Genomic DNA, 26,266 nt, shown 5'->3' on the forward strand with positions numbered 1-26,266 from the left:
AGAGTAGCTGGAGTCAAGCAGATGCCACCCAGAAACAAGACATGTAGAAAATGAAGTAAAACCACAGTCACATGGCAATAGATATACCAATAGTAATAAGTTAATTTAAAATGCGAGAGCTGGCTAGAAAAATGCCTGAGCCATTGACCAAACACTGTTGTAATTAATATCGTTTCTATGCGATTACTCGGGTCTAGGCAACTGGAAAATGAAGGTACAGTTTCTGTTTACAACTATCTCTCAAGAACATATCGCTACTACTGTAATGATTTAATGACCAACTTTTTGAGATCTAGTGCCAAAGGGTTCTTTTCTACTTCTTTCATTTGCATTAAACACCTACCAAATGAATTATATCACAATTTTCTCTAAATCATTACAAAAATTAAAACACCTCTTCCTCATAGATACCTTCTTTGCTATTTCTACTTAGAATCAACTTGTTTAGAATTCCCATAGCACTTTAAAACTGTAACTATTTCACTTTATACATTAGAGTACAGTAGAGTAAATGTTAACAGTATTAGCAATGCCCTGCCATTGTCAAGGTCCTTCACACCTTGTAGTGATTCTCATGGGAGACACGGGATTTCAGGGACCACTTGGCAATGATAAAAATATTTTTGGATGTGGTAACTGGAGGAAGAAGTATACTAGCTCTTTTGTCATTGTTGTTACAAAATATCCAATAGAAGGAACTTAATGAAAAATAGGTTTTATTTGTGGTTCACTATTTGAGACTAAGGTCCATCAAGACAAGGAAGTCACATGAGCAGGAAAGAAGGCAGCTGACTGAATTAATTATGCCTTAATCAATTAAGGCTGGGAGGTGGAAGAAATCTAAAGCTTGCCTTCTCCCTTTTTACTTGTCCTAGAATCCTCCCTAGCTGATGGAATGGTCTCCACCCAATTTAGGGTGGGTCTTCCTACCTCTATTGATCTCATCTAGAAATTTCCAAATATGTTCAGACATTATCCTAGGTGATATCAGATCAAATCAAGCTGATAATATTAACCATCAAAGGAACCTACTGAAGATATAAAAAAATACAGAACAAAAACAAAATACATAGTTAATAAGCCAAGTAGCTGTTTCCACTTTGATTTATAACTTCTCTTTTTATTGTAATACATTTACCCCACAAATGCATAAATTTAACAAATTTATAATAACAGACACCTAATTTGCAAAGATGTAACTTGTGTCAATACCAGAAAGAGATGGAAAACATCTATAAAGGAGTTTTTTTATTTACTTTGGAACAAAGTTAAATTGAAATAAAACATGACTGCTTAAAAGTTTCAGATGAGCTGGGTGCCGTGGTACAAGTTTAATCCCAGCACTTGGGGAAATGATATAGTTCTGAAAGTGCTTGTCATGCAAACACGAGGACCTGACTTCAATTCCATAGAAGCCATGCTAACGTAAATAGATTAATAAATAAATGACAGTCTGGAGAGGTAGCTCAGAGATTAAGAGCATGTACCACTTTTGAATAGGATTTAAACTCAGTTCCCAGCACCCATATGGGACAGCCCACAGGAACCTGTAACTCTAGCTTCTAGGAATCACTTTCTTTTGGATTCCATGGGTACTTGTGCCCATATATTCACAAAAACACAAAGATATACAAAATTTAAAAAATTCTCAAATAAAATAAAATAAAGTCTGGCATAATAGGACACACCTATAATCTCAGTATCTGGGAGTGGAGACATGGGGGGAAATAACAACACAAAATAAAAACAAAAAATAAATTATCCAATCGATTAATGGGATAATGAACAAATTTAAAAAAAAACACAAATATCCAAAAGTAAATATACAGCATCTTTAGATACCAGAGAAATACAAATTAAACTGCCTGAGAACTCATTTTACCCTAGCTAGATAGAATGGTTTTTATCAGAAAATAAATTAAATGCTGAGTAAGTTGCTCAGTTTGTAGTAGATTGCTTGCTTATCATGTATACGCAAAACCTTGAATTTGATTCCCTGGTACTGAATAATGGGGCAGGGAATACATCTATGATCCCAGTATTCAGAAGTAGATGCAAGAGGATCAGAAGTTCAGTGTCATCATTAGCTACAGAGTTAGTTTGAGACCAGCCTTCGCTTGGACTCTTCTCCATTATCCAAGAATTAGGGAAAATCTGGAGAAATGGCTTAGCTGTTTTTTTTTTTTTTAAAAAAAAAAAATCTGTACTGCTCTTGCAGAGGACCTGAGTTCAGGGTTCAACACCCACCCTGAGTGGCTGACACGTGAGGGAAGAGAATACAGAATTCTGGGGAGAATGTCAACTTGTATAGTCACTATGGAAACCAGTATGGAGGATTCTCGGAACACTAAAAATAGTCACCACATGACAAAGAGGCTGTTCTTTCATTTTTGGTCACCCAGACCCAAATAATCACACAAAAACTATATTAATTACAACACTGTTTGGCTAATGGGTTAGGCGTATTCCTAGCTAGCTCTTACATCTTAAATGAACCCATTTCTAATATTTCATATTTTACCACGAGGATCGTTGTTCTTTATCTCTTGCTTCTTGGGCAGCTACATGGTTTCTCCCTGACTCTGCCTTCTTTCCTCCTCTATCTCTGCTTGGATTTCCCACCTTGCTATTCTGCCCTGCCATAGGATAGAGCAGCTTCTTTATTTACCAATGGCAATAAAATATTTATAGCATACAGAAGGGAATCCCACATCACTATATTCTTGCATATATCTTTATAAACCCTAAAGGCTATTAACACTCCAAAAAAAAACCATTATAATCTGTGTTTATTGCTGCACTACTTAAAGAGCCAGGACATGGAACTAGTTTAGATGTCTATCATCAGATGAATGAATACAGAAAATGTGGTATGTACATATATACATGGTATTCAGAGGCAAACAAAAATGTAATCATTTGCAGAGAACTGGAAAGACATTAAACAAAATATTCTGACTCAGAAAACACATTTTCTCTGTGCGTTCAACATTAAGACTGCAATTTATATATGCATATATAAATATACACCCACAGTAAAAGGAAAGCTTCAAGTACCAGGCTATATGACATTTCAGCCTTGGTTGGTCTGAACTCACTATGTAGATCAGGCTGACCTCAAACTGATAGTAATCCAACTGCTTCTGTCTCTCAAGTGCTGGGATTAAAATGTAACCACACCCAGCCCCATACACAACATTTAGAAAGAGTGAGGAAATAACTAGATAAGAATTTATACAAATGTAATTTAATATATCTTAATACAGTGTAATAAAAACTGATATAGAACAAAAGCAGCAGGAAAAAAAAACAGGCAAGACTTACCCATTAATAGTATAGGCACATGGAGGAAAAGTCAGATAAAGAAGCGGCAAGAAAGAAAAGGGCAGTGGGAAATGAGGGAGAATTGCTCAAGTATGCTATGTACATGTATGAAAATGGCCTTATGTAACCCATTTTTTTTCAAGTTACATTTAAAAGATACCTCAACGTGGACAACTAGAAAACACAACTGCCATTATTAGAAACAAGCAAAATCAAAAGGAGTTGGTTTGGGGAAAGATGAATTACATCTCAATTTTGTCATATACAAGCCATCTCAATTCAACCAGAAATGTTCAATAGGCAGTTCAGAATATATTAATGCATTAAGGTACAAAAAACAAAGATCTGGCGAGTAATTCTTGTAAATGTGATGGCCTTAGTCAAAAAGCAAGTTTTAATCATATATGCATAAATGGCATCATAAAAGTAGTGGCTATAAATTACTGAAACTGTAAGAAGGTATTTAGTAAAAGCAAAAAAAGAATTAAAGAAATGCCATACGAGATATATTTTTACTTAAAACAGGATTTAATGTTTCTTAATCAAATGTCCCACTATGTCATGTAAAAGAATATCCATGAGATAAAAGAAATAAAATGTATTGTCTTGGGTATTACACAGCATATAATTCAAGAGGTCAGCTATTCTGAATGTCAGAACAGTGACTGAAATAAGTATGTTCATTCTGTTTTTAATTATATTAGTAATGAAGTTCACTCAAAGTAAATGAGGTTTCTCATCTACTAAAAGCTGACAGTGATGAAGTTAATATTAATGGAAGAATTTTTAGCAGTAGTATGTAACATTTCTGGCAGAAAACTGTTACATAAATAAGACTAAAGGCAGTGCATTACCAGTTTACCAAGTACATTTTTTTCTTTTATTAAAGTTACAGGGCCAGGAGTGCATCTAAATTATTTTTACCTTACTAAACTAAAATTTTCCTACTTTTTGAAAGCAATGACTGATATTTGTTATTACCATTATATATAATAATTAAAATTTCAGATAAGCATATTTTACATTTTTTATTCTATCTTTAAAAAAAAAGTTCTACAACTCGGTCAGGGAAGCATGTTAATATAGAGACTTGTAGCTAGTCAAAGACTGAGTGCAGAGTCTAAGCAACTGAGTGTTCACCTATTATCAACCTGTTCCATCCCCAAGGCTAGGGAACATCACAGTAGAAGAGGAAGAAAGAATTTAAGAGCCAGTATATGGGGGAGGAGCTAACTTCTGGATAAGACATGGCTATTGAATACATCAAATCAAAGTAGCTATAGTTAACTGTGCATGAACAAGCCAATCAAAATTCTAGCATGCACATGGGGAGGAGGCAGGGGTCTCCAAAGTCCCATTTTCCCTCAGCAGCATAGCTGAGGCAAGCAATGGCTCCTACATGGGGGTAAGTGACTATTTTGGGAATTTTCTCTGGTTAGGTGGCTCAAGTAGATGGCTCCATGAATTCTCACATGGATATGGGAAGAATTAACTGGTATTGGGGGTTATTAATAACATTAGAAAAACATGAAAAGTTGGGAGTCAGGGCAGGGTTCACGAATGGGAGTTTAGAGGGAGATAGTGGTGGATGAATATGATCAAAACATACTATATGAATATGTGAAAATTTCAAAGAATAAAAATTAAAAATAAGAAGACTTATTAAAGACATATGATTAACTCAGTAAAAATAAATTCCTTAGTCAATTCATGAACATGCTAAAATCACTAGCATGTCCTATACAATGCATAACAGATATCTTGCAATGCCTCCAAATGATGTGGATGAATAGTTTCTTCTCCCTACAAGGTCTCTATCCTTGGGACCCAGAGAGCAATTTTCTGTACATTTGACATAAAAGGATAACTACCAAAAAATACTGGGCATTTGAAGATTTACACTCAGAATTAAGAGGTAACTAAAATTATCAACATATCCTAACGTGATAGGATAAGCCAGAAAAAGCAATTACAATGAGTGTCATGTCTCATTAAAAACTGATTTTTGAAGCTGCAGGGCAATTGGTAAAGAAAAGTCCCCAGACTATCTTGATACAAAATATACAGCTTTAATAAACAGAAGTAAGACTTACAACAGCTTACACCAGAATCCAACCGATCCGTCCGGATGCAGGAGCCAGGCGAAAAGAGAGCTAGCAGAGCGTGTTTGCTAGGTTTATAGGCAGGCTTTTGCCTGAGGGCGGCACGCCCCGAAAACAGAATATGATTGGCTGAACTCCCCTATCAGATTTTGTACGACAAACACTAAAAAACAGTAAGTTTAGCTTTCCTTTTTGAAAAAGTTGTAAATGTTCAATGTGTATCATATATTAGATGAGCATACAGAAAATTTATCTTTATGAAATCATTGGTGATTTTCAGACTATTCTTTATGGAATAACTGATATTTTCTTTTTTAAATTGTTTTTATTTTTTGAGATTAAAATATTTATTCAGGGGGTTATGGAGGAAAGGGGGAGGGGGCAGAGAAAGAAAGAGAGAGGGAGAAGGAGAAGGAAATAAAGAAAGAAAGACAGAAACAGAGAAAAGGAGAGAAGACAGAAAACACGTGTGCACACGTCAATAGAGGAAACAGAAGTTTAAATTGTTTTTATTGAGCTATAAATATTTTCTCCATTCCCCTTCCTTCCTCATCTTTCCCCTTCCACCCTCTCCCTGCCCTACATGCACCCAATTTACAGAGATCTTGTCTTTCTCTCCTCCCTAAATGGAGCCATGTATGTTTTAGGATCCTCTTTGTTGTCTAGGCTATGGACTATATGCTAGTCATCCTTTGCTTTATATCTAATATTTGCTTTAAGTGAGCACATATTATATTTGCCTTTCTCAGGCCGGATACCTCACTCAGGATAAGTTCCACCCATTTGCTTGCAAATTTTAAGATGTCATTATTCTTTACCATTGTGTAGTACTAGATTGTGCAAATGTACATTTTCTTTACCCATTTGTCAGCTGAGGGACAGACATCTAGGTTGCTTCCAGGTTCTAGCTATTATGAATAACATGATATGAACACAGGTGAGCAAATGTCCTTTTGGTATGATTAAGCATTCTTAGGGTATATATATCCAAAACTGGTATTGCTGGGTCTTGAGGTAGATGGATTTCTAATTTTCTGAGAAAAGACCTTACTGATTTCCAAAGCAGCTGTACAAGTTTGCACTCCCACCAGCAATGGAGCATAAGCTGTCATCAATGTTTTTGATCTTGGCCATTCTGAAAGGTGTAAGATAGAATCTCAGAGTTGTTTTGATTTACATTTCTCTGATGACTAAAGATGCTGAGCATTTCCTTAAGTGTCTTTTGGGCCATTTTTTTGCGATTCCTCTGTTGAGAGGTCTCTGTTTAGATCTATACCCCAGTTTTTAATTATATCATTTGGTATTTTGGTGTCTAGTTTGAGTTCTTTGTATATTTTGGAGATGAGTCCTCTGTCAGATGTGGGGTTGGTGAAGATCTTTTCCCATTCTATAGGCTGTCATATTGTCTTGTGGACTATGTTCTTTCATTTACAGTTTTGCTTCTCAGTTTAGCTTCTTTGTCAAAAGACAAGAACTCATGTGTGCGGATTGATATCCAGGACTCTGAGTAGATTCCACTGGTCCACTTGTCTGTTTTTACGCTAATACCAAGTTGTTATTACTGTAGCTCTGTAGTAGAGTTTGAAGTCAGGGATGGTAATGCCTCCAGAAGTTCCTTTATTGTATAAGACTGTTTTGGCTATCCTGGGTTTTTTGTTTTTCCATATGAAGTTTAATATTGTTCTTTCGAGGTCTGTGAAGAATTCTGCTGGGATTTTGACGGGTATTGCATTGAATCTGTAGATTTCTTTTGGTGAGACTGCCATTTTTACCATGTTGATCCTACTTATCTAAGAGCATGGAGGATCTTTCCATTTTCTGACATTTTCTTAGAATTCTTTCTTCAAAGATTTTGTTTTTCATATTATAATAAGGTCAGCATAATAAAAGTTATTCAAGTTCACATAAATTTAAATTATGAAATTACAGCACAGATATATTAGCCTTTTGTTACTATAATAAAAGAGTCAAGGACATTTAACTTTATAAGCAGTTTATTTTAGTGCAAATATCAGCTCTTAGCTGCATCATTACAGTATAAATATAATATTAACAGAAGTCAGTTGGAGGTGCCAATTTCAAGCTTTTATAACCTCTCAAAAACTATCTTAAGCACCTTAGTAAATGATCTAAGGACTTCTCAACATCTCTTAAAGGTCCACACTACTTACTTCTCAACACTACCATACTAAGGACCAAGCTTCTAACATATAGAAGGTTGTTCAAAGCTATTACCACCGACGACCTGCAAAACATCTTCTAATACATGGTTCTTTGGAACCAATGATACTACTCTTTGAACTTTTACAAAGTTTGTCTCCTCTTTTTAACTGTCTGTCTGTCTGTCTGAGGATTTCTATACCATGCCTCTGCAGCAACTCTTATAAAGGAAAATATTTAACTGAGGTGGCAGTTTACAATTCAGATGTTCAGTCCATTATCATTATTGCAGGGAGCATGGCTGTGTGCAAGTAGACATGGTAATGGCTACATTTTGATCAGAAGGCAATAAGAAATGGTCTCAGTGTCACACTAAGCCAAAATAGATCTCAAAGCCCACTCCCACAGTGACACACTTACAATAAGACCATCCCTAGTCTAAAAAGGCCACAAGTCCAAATAGTGCCATTCCCTATGAGATTATGAGAGCCAAGTACACTTGAACTACCACTCTATCATATCATATCAATCAATCAATCTATTTACCTACCTACCTATCTACCTACCTACCTACCTACCTACCTACCTATCTCTGTTTGTGTAGGGGTATGTGCACATATGTGAAATGCCTATTGGAACAAGAAAAGAGCACTGGATCCCCTGGAGCAGACATGAGTGCTAGGAATTGAACTTGGATCCTCTGCAAGAACAGTACTTCATCTTAATGAGCTATCTCTCCAGCTCCCGAGACATAGAACTTCAGAAGAAATATCTATATGTAATGCCACAAGGGCAATGCCACAAGGGCAATCATCTGGTTATAAAACAGTAAGGATCAATTATGTACAGTTTTAGAAACTAGGGACCACTAATTTCATGGAGAGTATATTCTAATGGATGATGGGTAAAACAAACAAAAAGTTTAGCTTGTTAACCAGGTAAATGATCATATATTTCGGTAAGACTGTTGTTAGTAACAAATAAAAAAATAAGATAGTCTCAAGCTAGAAAAGCATAAAAAGTAAACTTAATATACCAGGAGGCCTAAAGAAATTTGATATTGGACATAAGCATTTAAAGACAATCTGAAGAAATGTTTCAAGGGCTAACTTACAGCTCCTTTGTGCTAGGAAAAATATACCCAGATTGTTTTTAGTGGTTAACTCATTTCTTTTTAAATTTAATTAATTTATTTTTATGTGTATGGATATTTTGTTTACATGTATTTCTTTGTATCACATGTATGCCTGATACCCTCAGAGACTAGAATATAGCATTGGATTTCCAGGGACCAGAATTACAGGCAGTTGTGAGCTGTCATATGATCTGGGAATTGAACTCAGTCTTCTGAAAGAGCAGCTAGTTCAGTACTTGCACTGTTAAATTCAAGTGACAATAACTGCAACCCTTGACGATTATCTGACAGTGAGTTGGGGTTATTTAAAGATAGAGTTCTAAAAAGCAATTGAAAGAGTTCTTTAATAATTGCCACCTACTGTGTGATATAGAGGATTCTTCAGTCCTACAAAAAATTTCAATTAAAAATACTGAACCTGACTATCATCACAAATTATACAAATAAATTTAGGAACATTTCTCAAAAGAACTATGAATCAAAACCAAACCAAAAAGCAAACAAACAAATAAAAAAGAAAAACAAAACAAAAAATGCTTCCCCGGAAAAAAAATAGTATACACGAAAGAAGACATAGCTAAGAAGCTATTTTAAAGTATAAGAGAAACATACCAAAACTATATTGGAAGATACCTGAATGGATCCTGGCAAATGATTCTTGTAATGATTTTCTAAGTTCAAAAATGTAAGAAAAGACACATATAGGTTTTGAGTCTAGCCTTTAACGGCTGAGCCATCCTTCCAGGCCACAAAAATCTGTCAATGCAATCCACCATATAAACAAACTAAAAAATAAAAATCACATGATCATCTCATTAGATGCCGAAAAAGCTTTCAACAAAATACAACATCCCTTCGTGATAAAGATCCTGGAGAGAGAAGGGATACAAGGAACATATACATAATAAAGGCATAATAAAGGCAATATACAGCAAACCAACAGCCAACATCAAACTAGATGGAGAGAAACTCCCAGCGATTCCACAGAAATCAGGAACAAGACAAGGTTGTTCACTCTCTCCATATCTATTCAATGTAGTTCTTGAGGTCCTAGCCAGAGCAATAAGACACCAAAAGGAGATCAAGGGGATACAAATTGGAAAAGAAGAAGTCAAACTCTCACTACTGGCTGATGATATGATAGTTTACATAAGCAACCCCAAAAATTCTACCAAGGAACTTCTAAAACTCATAAATACTTTCAGTAATGTAGCAGGATACAAGATTGATTTGAAATAAAAAAAAATCAGTAGCCCTCCTGTACACAGATGATAAAAGGGCTGGTAAAGAAATCAGAGCAACATCACCCTTCACAATAGCCACAAATAGCATAAAATATCTTGGAGTAACTCTAACCAAACAAGTGAAAGACTTGCATGACAAGAACTTTCTTTAAATCTTTGAAGAAAGAAATTGAAGAAGACACCAGAAAGTGGAAAGATCTCCCATGCTCTTGGGTAGGTAGAATTAACATAGTAAAAATGGCAATCTTACAAAAGAAATCTACAGATTCAATGCAATGCCCATCAAAATCCCAGCAAAACTCTTCAAAGACCTTGAAAGAATGGTACTCAACATCACATGGAAAAGCAAAAAACCCAGGATAGCCAAAACAATCCTGTACAATAAAAGACCTTCTGGAGGCATCACAATCCTTGACTCCAAAAACTACTACAGAGCTACAGTACTAAAAACAGCCTGGTACTGGCATAAAAACAGACAGGAGGATCAATGGAACTGAACCAAAGACCCGGATATTAATGAGAAGCCAGTTAAGTCCAAAGCAGAGAGCTAATATTAGAAAAATCTTTGCATTTGTTTTTCCTGTCTTAAAGTCAGCCATGAAATTTATCCAAAACTCATTTCTTAAGTCTTTGTTGAAGGAAAGAAAGAATAATTTCACATCAAATGCAGACTCTAAACATTAACATATATTAAATTAAAGAAGACATATTTCAATCATGATATTAGTGAGTAACAGTATTTCACCATATTCTAACCCTTACTAAAAACAGAAGCCACAGTTCCTCACCAGACAGACAAATCAGTGTGTACACAAATAGAGTGATAATTGGACTAAAGGGTGGGGCATCCATGAGCAAAACTAAGCATGATTATTTAGATAAGACATAGCTTTAACAGCATAAAGTTTAATTTATATATACATACATATATATATATATATATCAGAAAAAGCACTACAAGCAAATAAGGCTAACATGATGTAGCTTGTGTTTTTAATCTTTTCTTATACTTTTAGTTCACTGAATCACTTGGATTCATTTAAAAAATATGCTCAATGGTAAGCATGTTGGCAAATGCCTTTAATCTTAGCACTCAGGAGGTAAAGGCAGCAAATTTCTGTGTGAGTTGACGATTGTTCTACACAGTTCCATAGCTACAAAGTAAGACCCTGTCTCAAAAACAGTAAATAAAATACACTCAAAGCACATTTTTTTCAAATCTATTTCCCAACTCTTACTAGTCCAACTCTCATTTTTTTCAGTTTTAATGATCTATATTACAGCAAAAAAACAAAAACAAAAACAAACAAACAAACAAACCATGAATGGAGACTTGTTTTTCAGAACTGTGAAGATATCTATATATATATTCCTTAAACCATTTAAGATAACATCAAGTTAGGACTGCAGAATAAATAGTGAATCACACACACATAATGAACTGTCATTTATAAATTTATACTTATGGCTTTAATTTAAAAGAAAATTATCCTTGTGTGAAATACGCAATATAAACAGTATTAGATTGAAAATATTTTTAAAAATTATAAATGCAATCCTCTTAATATACTAATGAAGCTATTATAAATTACAAAATTAGGTTAAGCTTAACATTTTAACTATCAACATATTTATTATGTTCAAAAAGATTTTCAAAATCACTACTGATCAACAATAAATAAGTATCAGACTACCTTGAGGGTGACTAAGATGACACTAATGGGAACTATAAGGCTCAACTATGCTTTAACATATCACAAACATTCAACTGTTACTGCAGCAAAAATGTAAGCATAAATCAAATCCCATGTATTGATTCTTTAGAATCTACCTGTTGATTCTATTGAAGCCTACCTGTGTCTTCAATAAATTCCACACATTTTTCGACAAATAGTGGTATAGGCTTCTCTGCTGTAACCAGATCCTGGAGGGGCATCCCAAAGTAATTACTTTCCCAATTTCTACGTGTTGGTGGATTGAAGGTCTTAGTTTTCTTTTTCTGCTACAAAAAAAATATATATATTTAAATTAAAACTACTAATATTTATCTTTTCTCCAGAATATTTCCAAGCAATGTACATAAATACTTTGGACCAAAAGAAGTATTTAAAAGTTACATCCAATCCAAATGCCCAGTAATGTTTGCCCTGATAAGCTCTGCTAGATGCACATTGAATAATGGAGACAAAAATGAACAGGGAAAAATAGCTGACTAGAAGAAAATGGTCTCTTTGGAAAATAAGACTGGATAAATAAGAGATTGGAAAAATTAAATAGCAAGAGATTAGAAAAAAAAACTTTTCAAAACTAACACAAAGGACTAACAGGAATAACTAATACCCCCCCCTTTGTTTTATATGTGGTCTGCCAATTTTATTTACCCTTTGAGGTAAGTTGTGATTTTGTATAAACTTTTATTTGTAAGAACAAATTATGCTTGACTGATTATAAACCGTTAATGCTATCATTCTTCTCTCACCCTGTTTTAATTTTAACATAATTTTTCTAAAGATACACAATAACATCTTCAGAAAAATTTTCAAAATCTAACATCAGAGAAAAAGGATTCTTTCCTAGGAAGTGAACATATTAAAACCACATTGAACACTGTCTGAAATCCAACTAATGAGGAGATACTAACTCAAACTTTCTGGATTAGATGTTATATCTCTAGATGATTCTGTTGCAAACACCCAGTTGGGAATTCCTGAAATATGGGACAATAAAGTCTTCAAACATGAAAAGAGAATGTTAGAGCATTTTTATTGACCTTAAGATTCTTTCAGTATAACTTCATGTACAATTTTTTTTATTTTCCCTGATATAAACAAAACAAAAATACAAAATACCACACACACATCCTGACACAAATCTATTCATCTAGTCAGTAAGTACTGTTGCTGACTTACACATAGGACAAAATATCCTTTCTAGTCAGCAAAGGGGAGCAAGCAGCAGAAGAGTAAGCACAGATACCATCACCACACCTAATGCCTAAGATCATCTCTCATTTTCCCCATTCTTGTCTTATTCTCTACACTGGACTTCTTCAATATTTTAGTCCTTTCACCCAGCAAACTGCCAGAGCTCGTGAAATTCAACTTTCAAATCCTCAGTCACTAACATTTCCTAGTAGGAAAGAGAATACACAACTCTTGGTAAGTACAGACTAATTACCACAGGATATTAAAGTGTTCTGATTCAAAACCTAACTCACCTAGTTAAATAGTCTATAATCTTATTAGCTAATGGACCATCACCAAAACAGCTCTGACAAGGAAGTAGCAGAAACTAAACTTAAAAGCCAGATAGAGATAAGTGGCTAAGTTCTTTTTTTTTTTTTTCTTGGAAGCAAGGTCTTTTTCAAGCTACAAACTAGTAGCTGCATTACAATTAGAATGGAAAACTTAAATCTGAAGCAAAACTTGTTTTTTGGGGGGGAGGGGATTGTCTGTTTGTAGAAATAACAGTTTCCAAACAAATTGCACCTTTAGTCAACAGCAATGCCCAGAATATAACAATATGAACAGAAATGAGAGGTAAAGAACTCGTAGTCTGCAACATCAAAGAGTCATTTTTTTTTTTTAAAGCATAACATATCTGGGACTGAAAAAATGCCTTAGTGGTTAAGAGAATGTACTGCTCCTAAAGAGGACTTGAGTTTGGTTTCCAGCACCCATCCACAAGGATCTTATGTCTCTGGTTTCACGGGCACCTGTACATAAATGCACATGCCTATACATGTATGGGCACACAAACATACACACATACATAAAATTAAAAATAATTGTTTAAAGTAAACTGTCTAGCTAGTTCTGTGGAATAATCTGCTTCTACACTGTAAAGATTTGTCACTCAAACTGGTTTAATAAAACAATGATTGGCCAGTAGCCAGGAAGGAAGTATAGGCAGGGTGACCAAACTAAGGATGATTGAAAGGAAAAGGGCAAAGTCAGGAGTCCTCAGCCAGACACAGAGGGAACAGGAGATGTTATGTTAATAAAGGTACCACCACGTGACAGATCATAAACATGGGTTAACTTAAAATGTAAGCGGTAGTTAGTAAAAAGCCTGAGCTATTGGTTGAGCATTTATAATTAACATAAGCTTCTGTGTGGTGATTTGGGAAGCAGCTACTGGGTAGTTGAGAACAGGCAGTCAAGACAAGAAGCAAGTTAGCCTTACAAGTTAGTCTTAAGTATTGTAATAATTCACTCTTAAGAAATTACATTTTTATTATTGGCCATTCAAAACCAATTTAAACTATGAGATAAACTGAGGTAATTTAATTACATCCCCACTTGAGGTTGGGGAGAGGAAAAAGTAAAGTCTAACTTGGTCTTAGAAAACCTGAATACTTCACTAAATTTGGTGGGTTAATAAAAGGAAGCAAAATAAGGTAGACTATCTGGCATAAGCTCAAAAGTGTATTTCTGGGCCCAAAGTGAATGAGGCAGATAATTTAATTCTGAAACCACAAGATATGGTGCTAGTAATCTAATACAGTAAAAAGGCAAGATTTTATAGCAACAAATTTTCACCAGCTCTAGAGGGACACTTTAAAACAGGTCTGCTCTGATAATCATTATAGGGGAGGAGTCTGATCTATGGACCAGTCTGTTTTTTAATGGTACTGCTACAAAGAAATTTACATGATGAAAAGTAATTTGGGGCAGGGCATACAGTATAAGCCTGTAACCTGAGTAATTGTGAGGCTGAGGTAGTAGAAGTGCTGCTAGTTCAAAGTCAGTCTGGATCACGAAGTGAACTCAACCTAGGTTATACAGAGAAACTTTAAAAAAAAAAGAAAGTTTTAGATGAGAAACACCTTTCAAAATGAATTAAAATACATATAATATTCTTTTGTTCTATAGTTTATAGTTCTTAGCCAGTAGAATCACAACAGGGAGTTCTTCAAAAATTTAAGGATTTGTTGTTGAAATAAGTCCATGGCTATCCACAAATTAAAGTATGTTTGTTGCAGGATATTTGTAGACTGTAAGAGAGAACTGCTGAGCTGAACGGCCAATAATTAGGCAAGAGGTATAGATGGGACTTCCGGGCAGGGAGAGGACTCTGGGAAGATGGAGTTGCTTGCCAGACGTTGAGGAAATGGCATGAACAGTGTGGAGATGAGGTAATGAGCCACACAACAAAATGTAGATTAAAATAAATAGGCTAATTTAATTTAGAAGAGCTAGTGGGACAAGCCTAAGCTAAGGGCAAGCATTCAGCTTAATCTGTTTACCTAAGAAAATGTTTTGAGGTCTAAAAAGATAGAGTTGCCAAATATGGATAGATTAGACATTGTAAGTGTATTTCTTTCTTACTTGATTATTGTCCTTATTTTATATGATTTTACAACATTACAGTTAAAACCTTTTCATTTAGACAAAAACGGGGGAAAATGTTGTGGGATATTTGTACACTGTGTGAGGATGTTTAGTTTAATAAAAAAAAAACTGGCCAGTAGCTAGGCAAGAGGTATAGGTATAGCTAGGCAAAGAGAGGACTCTGGGAAGAAGGAGGAGTCGCCACTCAGCCATGGAGAAAGCAGCATGAGCAGTATATAGAGATGAGATAAGAAAACATGGGCTAATTTAAGTCACAAGAGTTGGTAAGACAAGCCTAACCTAAGGCCAGGCTTTCATAATTAACTGTAAGTCTATGTCATTATTTGGGAGCTGGCTGGTGGGACACAAACTAATTACAGATGTTTCCCTCAACTTCCTGAGTACCAGGATTTACATGCCTGACAAATGCAGGATTTTAAGCACTCCACATAATATAGAGATCCATTTCTTGGCTAGAGTTACTGATCTATAAAGCCATTAATTCACACTAACTCAAAATAACATAATTTAGAAATCAATAAACTAAGACTAGGTAATTATAACTTTTATAAAATGCTACCTGGTTAGCTGAACTAAAAGAAAAATAAGGATATGTGCTGTTTATATAAATAGGTTTAACATTTAGTGAGAAATGGGGTCTCCAATTAAAAACAACTATGCCAATTAAAAACAAGATCTGATTTACAGTGTTACAATTTTAACTGTTACCTCCTTCATACTCAATAATTTATACTATTTACATTGCTATTTTTAAAAGAAAGTTTATTGTTGCAAAAACATGTTCATGATAAAACAAATATTCTATTTGGAAATAATGTAAACTATATTATCAAGTATACAGCAGATAGTTTAAATTTTCAGTGTAAATAAACGTATCAGGAAGAAAAACAGTCACCCCCAACTTACTGCAGTAATATCAGCAATAAACTCATAAAAGCATTATAATGAATAATATTAAAACCATATAAACAACAAATTCTGAATAAAACTTAAGCCCAGCAAGACAGCTGACTAGGCTTTCAAAGGACTTAAGAAAGCAAGAAAATCTAATACTCTTAGACACTGTTTTTGGGATAAAAATTAAATTCAAAATGAGATAAATGAGGAAATGGAAAGAAAATCTTTTGGTAGCAGCAGCAGGAAAAAAACCAGACTCATTATGACAGAAAACACCAAAATAAAACAATTAAGGACCATTAGCATGTCACCTTTTACCAAACCATTCCTATTACATTTGCCCAAATACATGGAATTTGCTCTCAATTACTTTTTAAAAACTTCATGCTATGTACAAATACAATATCCCTTTCCTTCCATCTTCTCCCTCCAGTTTCCTCTCTAAAAACATACCCACTGCTCCCGAATTCATGGCCTCTTTTTTTAAAAATTATTATTGTTATACAAACATGTGCATATACACACAAACTATTATATAATTACAACCTTCTGAGTCTACTTAGCTTTACTCGTGTGTATTTTTAGGGCTGACCATTTTATATAAGATAATCAAATATAGAGTTCAACCCTGGGGAAGATGGATTTTCCCATCTCAAGTCATTGTCTATAGCTCTTAATCTAGGAGTAGGGTTTGCTCATGTTTAAAAAAGAAGTCTCTCTCCTTGTCAGCCGCTGTTCTAAGACACTGGGTACACTTCTGACGAACCATGCATCACTTGTACTACCTGGCTCCAATTTTCCTTCCTTCACTCTTACATGCACTCCAATTAGTCCCCCATTACACTCAACACGCTTCTAAATCCATTTTATAAAGTATAGATGATTGTTTAGCAACAGCTAGCTCTCATTTTCCTTGACTTCTCAGCAGTCTTTAGTGAACTTCAAGATCACTCTTTTACCTCATGGCATTTTTTTCAGCACACTCTGTAATAAAGATGAATGACTTGCACCTCACCCGATTATTTTCTCCATCGAAACTCACCCTCTTGGTTATGCCATCTATATACTGATAACTCAACTTCATAGCCAAATTCACCTTTCTCCTGAACTCTAAAGTAATGTACAATAACTTTATTCCAAAGTCTAAGAGAGACTTTTTTTCCCGGTTTTTCGAGACAGAGGTTTTCTGTAGCTTTGGAGCCTGTCCTGGTACTAGCTCTTGTAGACCAGGCTGGCTTCCAACTAACTGAGATCCACCTACCTCTGCCTCCCGAGTGCTGGGATTAAAGGCGTGCACCACCATCTGGCTCTAAGAGAGACTTTTAAACATGTCCAAAATTCCTGATGTTTTTCATAAAATATATCTGTATGTTACAAAATATTTGGTTACACTGTGTAAAGATATGTTATTCTGATTGGCTTAATAAAGACCTGAATGGTTAATAGCTAGGCAAGAATTCCAGGCACAGAGGATGGTGGAAAGAAGGGTATAGTCACGAGGAGACAGAGGAAGCACGGCATGTAAGGGATGAGGTAACAAAGCATAAGTCAGAAGGTAAATTAATAGAAATGAGTTAATTTATGTTGTAAGAGCTGATTAGAAACAAGCCTAAGCTATCAGCCGAGCTTTCATAATTAATAATAAGTCTCCATGTCACGATTTGGGAGCTGGTGCAGGCCAGTGAAAGACTAGCTACATCTATATATGTCAATAGTTGGCAATTCCATCATTTCAAGTTGCTCAAGCTAAAAATGCTTAAGTCATCTGTTGTAGAATCCTGTTCTCTGGGTATGGTATGGTCACTGCCATCTCTAAGTCATTACAACTGTGATTACCCATAGAAGACTTTTGTTAACATTGGGCCTATGTGGAATATTCCTTTACACTATGTGAATATATGTTGCTGTGATAATAAAACTGACTGGCCAATAGCTAGACAGAATAAGGTTAGGGGAAGAGCAAACAGAGAATGCTGGGAAGAAGGGAAGTCACCAGCTAGATACAAAGAAAAGCAAAATGGACATGTCATACTGAAAAAGGTACCAAGCCATATAGCAAACTGTAGATAAAAATATGGGTTAACTGGAAATATATGAGTTAGCTAGTTGTTAACAAGCCTGAGTTATTGGCTGAGCACTTATAATTAATAATAAGCCTCTGTGTTGGTTATTCGGTAACTGGCTAGAAAGAAAAGTCCGCCTACAAGCCTATTCACATTTCCTTGTAGAAGGAATGGGCACATGAGGTGGGCCAGAAGGCAGTCCTACAAAAGATTTACTAATCATACAAGGTAGCTTATTCCACCCTGAAGAAAAATAAGTGGTTAACATTTCTGGAATGAAGGGAGATTCCAGTGAAGCCTGGGCTTCCACAAGTAACCTCACATCCGTGCTCCTGGAAGGAAGCCCACTAACCTACAACAGGAACCATTTCTTTGTGCTACTCTTTGTGACTTATCAGGGGTTTGTTTCATGTCTTCCCAGGAAAACTTATTCAACATAATCCTTAATCCCTGATCCCTCTTTTCCTCTCGCACTTCACTTCCAATTGCAAAGCAAACATATAGAAATACACGTCATTTTCTTTTTAAACTATCTTTGTTAACTCCTTGAATTCACAAAACTACCATCAGATCATGTATCTGGATTACTAAATGACTGCTTCTACTGGTATACCCTATAAATCTAAGCCATTCTCAAGAGAGTGACCATAACCCACAATTGATAGCCGGCAAGCCTTCAACGTCACTTCATATTGACCTTGTTCTCTACATTATTTATTCCCTCCAGCTACATGGCTTCTTTGACAGTTTAACATGTCAACAATGCTGTTGCACTAGTACTTTTGCACTGGCTGTTCCCTCTGTATCCTCAAGAAAGGCCACAGTAAAAGCCAAATACTGAAATCCTGCTGCAGTCTTCCCTAGCACCTTCCCACTACTAATTCCCCACACTATATAACTTACTCTTATCTCAATACTATGTAACAGTCTTATCTTATTTCTCTTTCTTGTCTGGGATGAGGATGTGGGAGAAGACTTACCCTGCCATAATATACACGCTTTACCTAAGGGAAGGAATTTTCATTTATTTTGTCAGTCTATACCCAAAGATCAGAAACACTGCTTGTGAAAAAAAAAACTAGTACAAATGATCTCACACACCACACACACACACACACACACACACACACACACACACACAAAGTTCATTAAACTAATGAACTTAATCTATATATAATAAATCCAAGTGAATCATTGATATAGGGTCTTATCATGTTGAACGCAGTAAGTATTAAAGAATATTAAAAGCATCCAGGCAGAATAAATAAACTACCAATAGTGGAGATGGGGAGGAATATACAGCTAGCTTTAGAGTTCTCAAAACAACTCTAGAAAGATTCTGACAATAGTGTGCACAGAAAAAGTGCTATTAAAGAATTCTATAGCCACCTTATCAGGGTGGCTCATGCTTTTAAAACTCCACCACTTAGCAGCTAGCCTAAAAATGCTCCAAGTCCAAGGACAGCTTGGGTTAAAAGTGAGAACTTGACCCAATAAATCAATCTCGTAAAAAATTATAAACATTTAATGAAATATCAATAAAGAACTTACCATAGTAGATTTTCTGTATTAAAATCTAAGAATGAACACCATGTACCATTAAACAATTTTTAAAAGCAACCAAAATCATATTATTAAATAAAATACAGGGCTGGGGAGATGACTCAATGGTGCATTTGCTCCCTGGATCCCAGGTAGAAAGCTGGGCGCAGTGGCATGCATGTGAAACCCTAGCACCTACAATGTGAAATGGGTATAGAAAGCACAACTGGAAGGAAGCTCACAGCCAGCTAGCCTGGAACATGCAGAGTAGCAAAAACAAAAGGCCTCAACAAAGTTGGCAGGAACCGACTCTGAAAAGTTTTCCTGACTGCCACACATGTGCTATAGCATTCACACTCACATACAAAAAATAAATATTAACGACAAATAAAATATAACTACTAATTTTTCAGATAAAGCTGTAAAAAATTGTTAAAAAATAAACAAAAAGCCTCAACCTACTCTAAAAGAAGAATATGGTAAGATATAAAAAATTATCATAGGGCCTAAGAAATGGCTCAGTGGGTAATAAATAGTTCTTGCCACCCAAGCCGAAGTTCATTCTCTGGGGTCCACATGGTAGAAGAAGAAAACTAGCTCTCACAAGTTGTCCTCTGATTTTTATGTGTTCATGCCATATACATGCCCATATGTAAACATATAAAAAATTAAACTGTTATAAAAACGTTTTTTAAAAGGAGATAGCTGTCAGGCAGAGGTGGTGCACGCCTTTAAACCCAGCCCTCTGACTTGGGAGTCAGAGGCAGGCAGAACTCTGTGAGTTGGAGGTCAACTTGGTCTACAGAGCTAGTTCCAGGACAGGCACCAAAGCTACAAAGAAATCCTTTTTTGAAATATCAAAAGAGATAACCTTAATACATGTGGTATGAATATACATATGAATATGTTGGTATGCCATATATATATGAATCTACACACTTATGATAAGAGTATTAGAATATACTGGTGGCCGAGTTAAAAATAAACTGAAATGGGGCATAATTAAAGATAACTTAAAGATAAAGATAAGAAGCATGTATGTAGATGGTTTGATTTTTTTGTGGGGTTTTGTGTGTTTTTTGTTTGTTGTTTTGGTTTTGCTAAAGATGCACACAATAGAAAAAAAGAAAAAAGCAAACAAACAAAAATAAGTATGTTAATAGAGAGCAAGAACAGTTATTTAAGTCACACAGGCTAAGTACAAAAATAAATCTAACCATTTAAATAGAGAGAATTCAAAGACTTAAAATGATGGAGAACTGAACAAATAAAGTAGAGAAGAATTAGATCTCAACATAATAGAGGCTAGACTCAATGAACTCACAATTAGTATCATAATGAACAGAGATGTCCTTTAAGATCAGAAAGAAACTAAAGGTGTTCACTATACTCTCCTTATTCAATACCCAAACAGAAACTATGTGGAGTCAAACAGGCAGGAGAAAGCAACAACAGACACACAAACAGGAACGGAAGTGAAACTCCTGTTTGCAGATGACACACCATCAGAAGACTATTACAGCTGAGGGACTGAAGGGTAGCAGCATTTAAGATAAATCAGCGGCTTCTCTATACAATGATAACAAATCATGAAAATAATTCTACCACAATACCAACAGTCAAGATTAAATTAAATGTAACCAAAGACCAAATGTAACCAAGACAATGAAAAAACATCAAAAATGAAAATACTAAGCCAAAAGAAAAAGAATTGAAGGTACAAAAAGAAACAAAGATTTTACAGGTTTCTGGGCTGGATAAATTATTAAAATGGCCACACTACACAAAGGGACCTACATATTCAATAGCCTCTATCAAAATACCAATGACTTTTCTTCGCAGAACTAGAAAAATATCCAAAAATTCATAATGGAAATAAAAAAGATCTCAAATAGTCAAGGTAACCCTGGTCCAAACAAACAAAAACAAAGCTAGAAGTATAATATCTGATTTCAAGATATATTATAGAACCACACACACCGTAAATATGTATAAGGTCATTGGCATAAAAGAAACAGATGGAAAAGAACAGAGATCCCAGAAACAAACATGCATTCCTATAACCAACTACTACTTTTCAATCAAAGTACAACAAATACACACTAGAGAAAGGACAAGCTCTTCTGATCTCTTCAGAAGACTGAAATTTAACCCTGTCTCTGGACCTGTACACAAAACAATTCAAGGGAGATTAAAGACACAAGTGTATTAAGTCTACAAACTATAATCAGTGTAACAGAGGAAATACTTTAAGCTATCAGTGTAGGCAATGGTTCTCCTAGAAAGGACCACAGAACAAAAAGTGAAGGCTGACAAACAGAATTATATGAAATATTCCTTTACACAGAAAAGAAAACAATGAATACAGAGAAGAGAAAACCTGTTAAATGAGAGGATATATTTGCCAACTATTCATCTCATGGAGGGTTAATATCCAGTGTGTATTAGGAACTCAAACTTTCAAAAAACAAAGAGAAACCAACTAAAATGAGCAGATGATCTGAACAGGTATATCTCAAAAGAAGCCATACAAAGGCCAACAAATAATAAAAATTGTTAGTACCATTGCCTATCAGAGAAATGCAAATCAAAACCAGTATAATACCACCTCATAGGACTGGGGAGGTGGTTCAGTGGGTAAAGTGCTTGCCACACAAGCTTGAGGACCTGAGTGCTAAGCCCCGGCACCAAAGTAAAAAGCTGATCATGGTGGTACAAGCCTGCAATGCTAGCTCTAACCACCTGAGTTTAATCCCTGGTACCCAAGTCTTCTGACCTCCACACATATGTCCATATCCAAAACAATAAAATGGTATTTGGGGATATTTTTTTCTGTTTGTTTGTTTGTTTTGTTTTTTGAGACAGGGTTTCTCTGTAGCTTTCGAGCCTGTCCTGGAACTAGCTCTTGTAGACCAGGCTGGCCCCGAACTCAGAGATCTGCCTGTCTCTGCCTCCCAAGCGCTGAGATTAAAGGCATGCGCCACCATTACCTAGCTTTAACTATAAAATGTTTTAAGAGTATAACTTTAAGAAAATTAACTCCTTTATTCACAGGCACCTGTAGTTTTGCCTTTTTAAAAGCAACAGTGTATGAGCACCCACATATGTGTGTTGGGTGGGTGTATTCATGGAAAGCACATGTGTAGGAATCAAAAGACAACTAGCAGAAGGTGGTTTTCTCCACCATCCAGGTTCCAAATATCAAACTAATGTCATCTAGGGTTGGTAGCAAGCACCGTTACCTGCTAAGCCATCTTGCTGGCTGCTGGTTGGTTGGTTTGTTGCGGGGGGTTGCCAACACATTTTAAAAATAAAATTTAAAAATAAAAATCTTAGGTATGGCCAAATATGAAGCAATTTGAAAATCATTAAAGGTATACTATATAAAACTTTTGTTCTACTCAACAAGAACAATGCATAAGAATTTAATTTTTGGCCGACAGACATAAGCAACAGCAGTTGTTTCATCTCCGATCTTTTATTTCTAACTGCTGGACTTTCACTGGATGGCACTGTTAAGAGATGGTAAACTCACAAGTGCCCAGCCTTAGCCTGTTCAGCCTCAGGCACAGATGATCTCAGGGGGAGGGAGGGAGGATCAGCTGTTTTTGTTTCTTTGCAATCTTGTGGGCTAGAAAACTGTCAGTTATCAAGCTGTTGAGTACCAACACTGAAATGTTTGCTGATCTTAGGTTTTAATCTTGATTATCCCTTACTTTTTTCAGGTAGTCTTTGGCAAACACCTAGGAAGTGGGGCCATGACTCCAATACCTTTTCCTGTTCTGCAGCTACCTGTTTTACACTGTCAAAATCCTCCATCATTCCTCCCTAAGTAGAACTGAGATACTATTGTCTATACTCATAATGATCTCTACATGTACTGTTAAGAACCTTCCCCTATATTAAGATTGGTATTTGCTAGATCTGGATGTCTAAAGCATTTGTGCCTCCACTGTCCATTCTAGTAATTCTGCTGTCTAACTGTATGGAGGACTCTTAGGATATGAATAGAATTTTAATGCTACATTTTTAATGTTGATACATATTTAAAGTCCTGGACCAGTACTTCACCAAGTTCTATAACATGTATTGTCTCCACACTCCTTCCTCTTATAACACCAAATCCCAGTTTCTCCATTTCTTACACTGTAAATATGTAACTATGTGACATATGTCAAGTCAGACGTCACAACTTCCTTGGTATCATTTTGGTATAATATCCTATCTGTTTCTTACACCGAATCATTATACTGTTTTTCAAATCTTCCTCTTAGTTTTTGCCATTGCATCTCTTGCCAATGTGTTATTTCTTATCCCTCCCCTCTGCCTACTGATGACTTTGGTGCTGGAAGCTATGGAAAGAGATGATTGGTTGCAGCCATTAAAGAAGCTGTATTTTTTCCAGGGTATAATCATAACCTGGGAAGCAAATAGCTCTCAGCACTTTCTGGAGTTTGTTCTCTGCTCCTAATTTCAAACTTCAACTCCTCTAAAACTTTACTAATAGCTTGCTGTTAATCAGAAGGGAGCCTCATAGATCAGTCAACACATACTTTCTATGTTGTATATAGAAATGGCGAGAATACGTGACAATTGTGCACCACTTTTGATTTTGATTAACAGTGAATTAGAGAGACAGGTGCTTACTCAGGTGGAAAAAAGATCTCCCCAAAAGCAACAGTAATTATTAGAACACTGAATGAACTATAGTTAATTTATGCCGCAATGACTGAATAGCTTTATATTTGCCTATCTCTTCTGAGTGTCAATAGTGCCATTATTTGTGTGCATTGTGTTAGCAAATTTCAGTTTTTCATATAGATGTTATATTTAATGGTATTAAATAAAGAACTTACTATCTACATATATTTTATGCATTCAAAACATACCATTTTAACTGTGTTTAAATGAAATCTCCCCCACTCCCCAAAAATGTAATAAATCTCCTTGAATATACCCTAATGTAGTGATACTTCATTTGTATTCTAATAAATAAAGCTTGCCTGAAGGTCACAAAGAAAAAACAGCCCCACTGATCAGCCTCACAGACCAGGCAGTGCTGACACACACCTTTAATCCCAGTAGCCACACTAGTTTACCATAGAAACCAGGTGGAAGTGGTGCACGCCTTTAATCCCAGCCCTAGAGAGGAACATAGACCAGAGGAATAGAGAAATATAGGCAGAATAAAGAGGAATAGAGACAGGAGGAGACAGTTCTCAGACACATCTCATTCTGAGATTACTGGAGGCAGGATCGCCATTTCAGACTGAGGTAGAGCTAGTGGCCGGCTGTTTTGCTTTTCTGACCTTATATATAGCTTCTCTTACCATTCTACTAAAATGCTGTTACACAAAAGCCACTATTCATCCTTAAGCTCTCCCTGACATTCTTTCCTAAACCTCTACCCTAAGTACCCGCTCTTTTGACTTCCATATAGGTCACTTTCCCTTTCTGCACCACTGCTCACAACTATTACTCCACATCAATCTGAACGCTTCTCTCCTCTAGCTGTTCCATACCAGTGAACAATCTACTCCCAGTTTTAAATCCTTCTCTTAGTACCAGAACTCATAAATCTAACTTGGGATTGATTGTGTCCACTTGAATGTTAACAGATACTTTAAATACAACATAAAAGGTGGGAATAAATATCTTCTGAGTAAAATCATCCAGTTGCCCAAACAACAAAAGCCAGAGTCAATCCTGATATCCCTCCACTGTTCCTAGTGAATAAATCAGAGGCATAAAAGTACCATTTCCAGAATACTATTTAGAATCTGGTAACCCTTCTCTCTTCAGAACGCGTACTGGACAATAACACAAAATGGCTATTCGGTTAAGTGCGAATAGAAAAAAACTACAGGTGGTAACCCAAGGGCTCTCGATTACAAAGGTTTTTGTTAGTAAATGCATAAAGTATTGTCAGTTTATTCACCAGCTAACTGAAACTCTTAAGATTTATTTTTGTTTTATGTGCATAAGTGTTTTCCCTGCATGTGTCCATGCATCATGCCTGTGAGCTGTATGTGGAGACAAGAAGAGGATGCAGATTTCCTGAAACTAGTAGTTGTCACTTGTTACCTGCCATGCTGGGAACCAAACCTAAGTCTTCTCCAACAGCAACAAGTATTTTAACTGCTGAGCCATCTCTCCAGCACCATTCCCCACAAATCATTTTACTTACATAATTACTGATTCTTTTGAAACGGCTGTTCCTAATTTTAAGGATCCCATCTGAATCATACCAAAGAATTTCTTGTAAAGATACAGGCCAACCCTAAATGAATTCATTTGGACACAAAAGCATATAAAAATTGAACAATTTTCCTATGTGTCATTCCGGATTACTATGAAGGACAGGAAAATTGAGGAATTTAATACCCTCAAGAAACATCCAATCTATCATGGAGAAAAAGAAGGAAAAAACCCACACTTTACTACC

The 26,266-nt window shown here is 35.7% G+C and overlaps 1 protein-coding gene across 3 annotated transcripts in view; it reads right to left on the bottom strand.

The window, feature by feature from the left end:
- Positions 1-26,266, bottom strand: part of Arhgap5 (Rho GTPase activating protein 5) — a 70,673-nt gene that overhangs the window by 14,038 nt on the left and 30,369 nt on the right. For 2 of the 3 annotated variants that reach the window (XM_085697654.2, XM_085697653.2), the window contains exon 3: positions 11,820-11,967. In XM_085697654.2, coding sequence (XP_085553780.2) covers positions 11,820-11,967 — 148 coding nt within the window. The remainder of the gene's footprint in view (positions 1-11,819; positions 11,968-26,266) is intronic. The other variant, XM_085697656.2, reaches the window with a different exon arrangement.

This window comes from Myodes glareolus, chromosome 11, assembly GCF_982192425.1.
Source record: "Myodes glareolus chromosome 11, mMyoGla1.1, whole genome shotgun sequence".
NCBI classification, from domain to species: Eukaryota; Metazoa; Chordata; class Mammalia; order Rodentia; family Cricetidae; genus Myodes; species Myodes glareolus.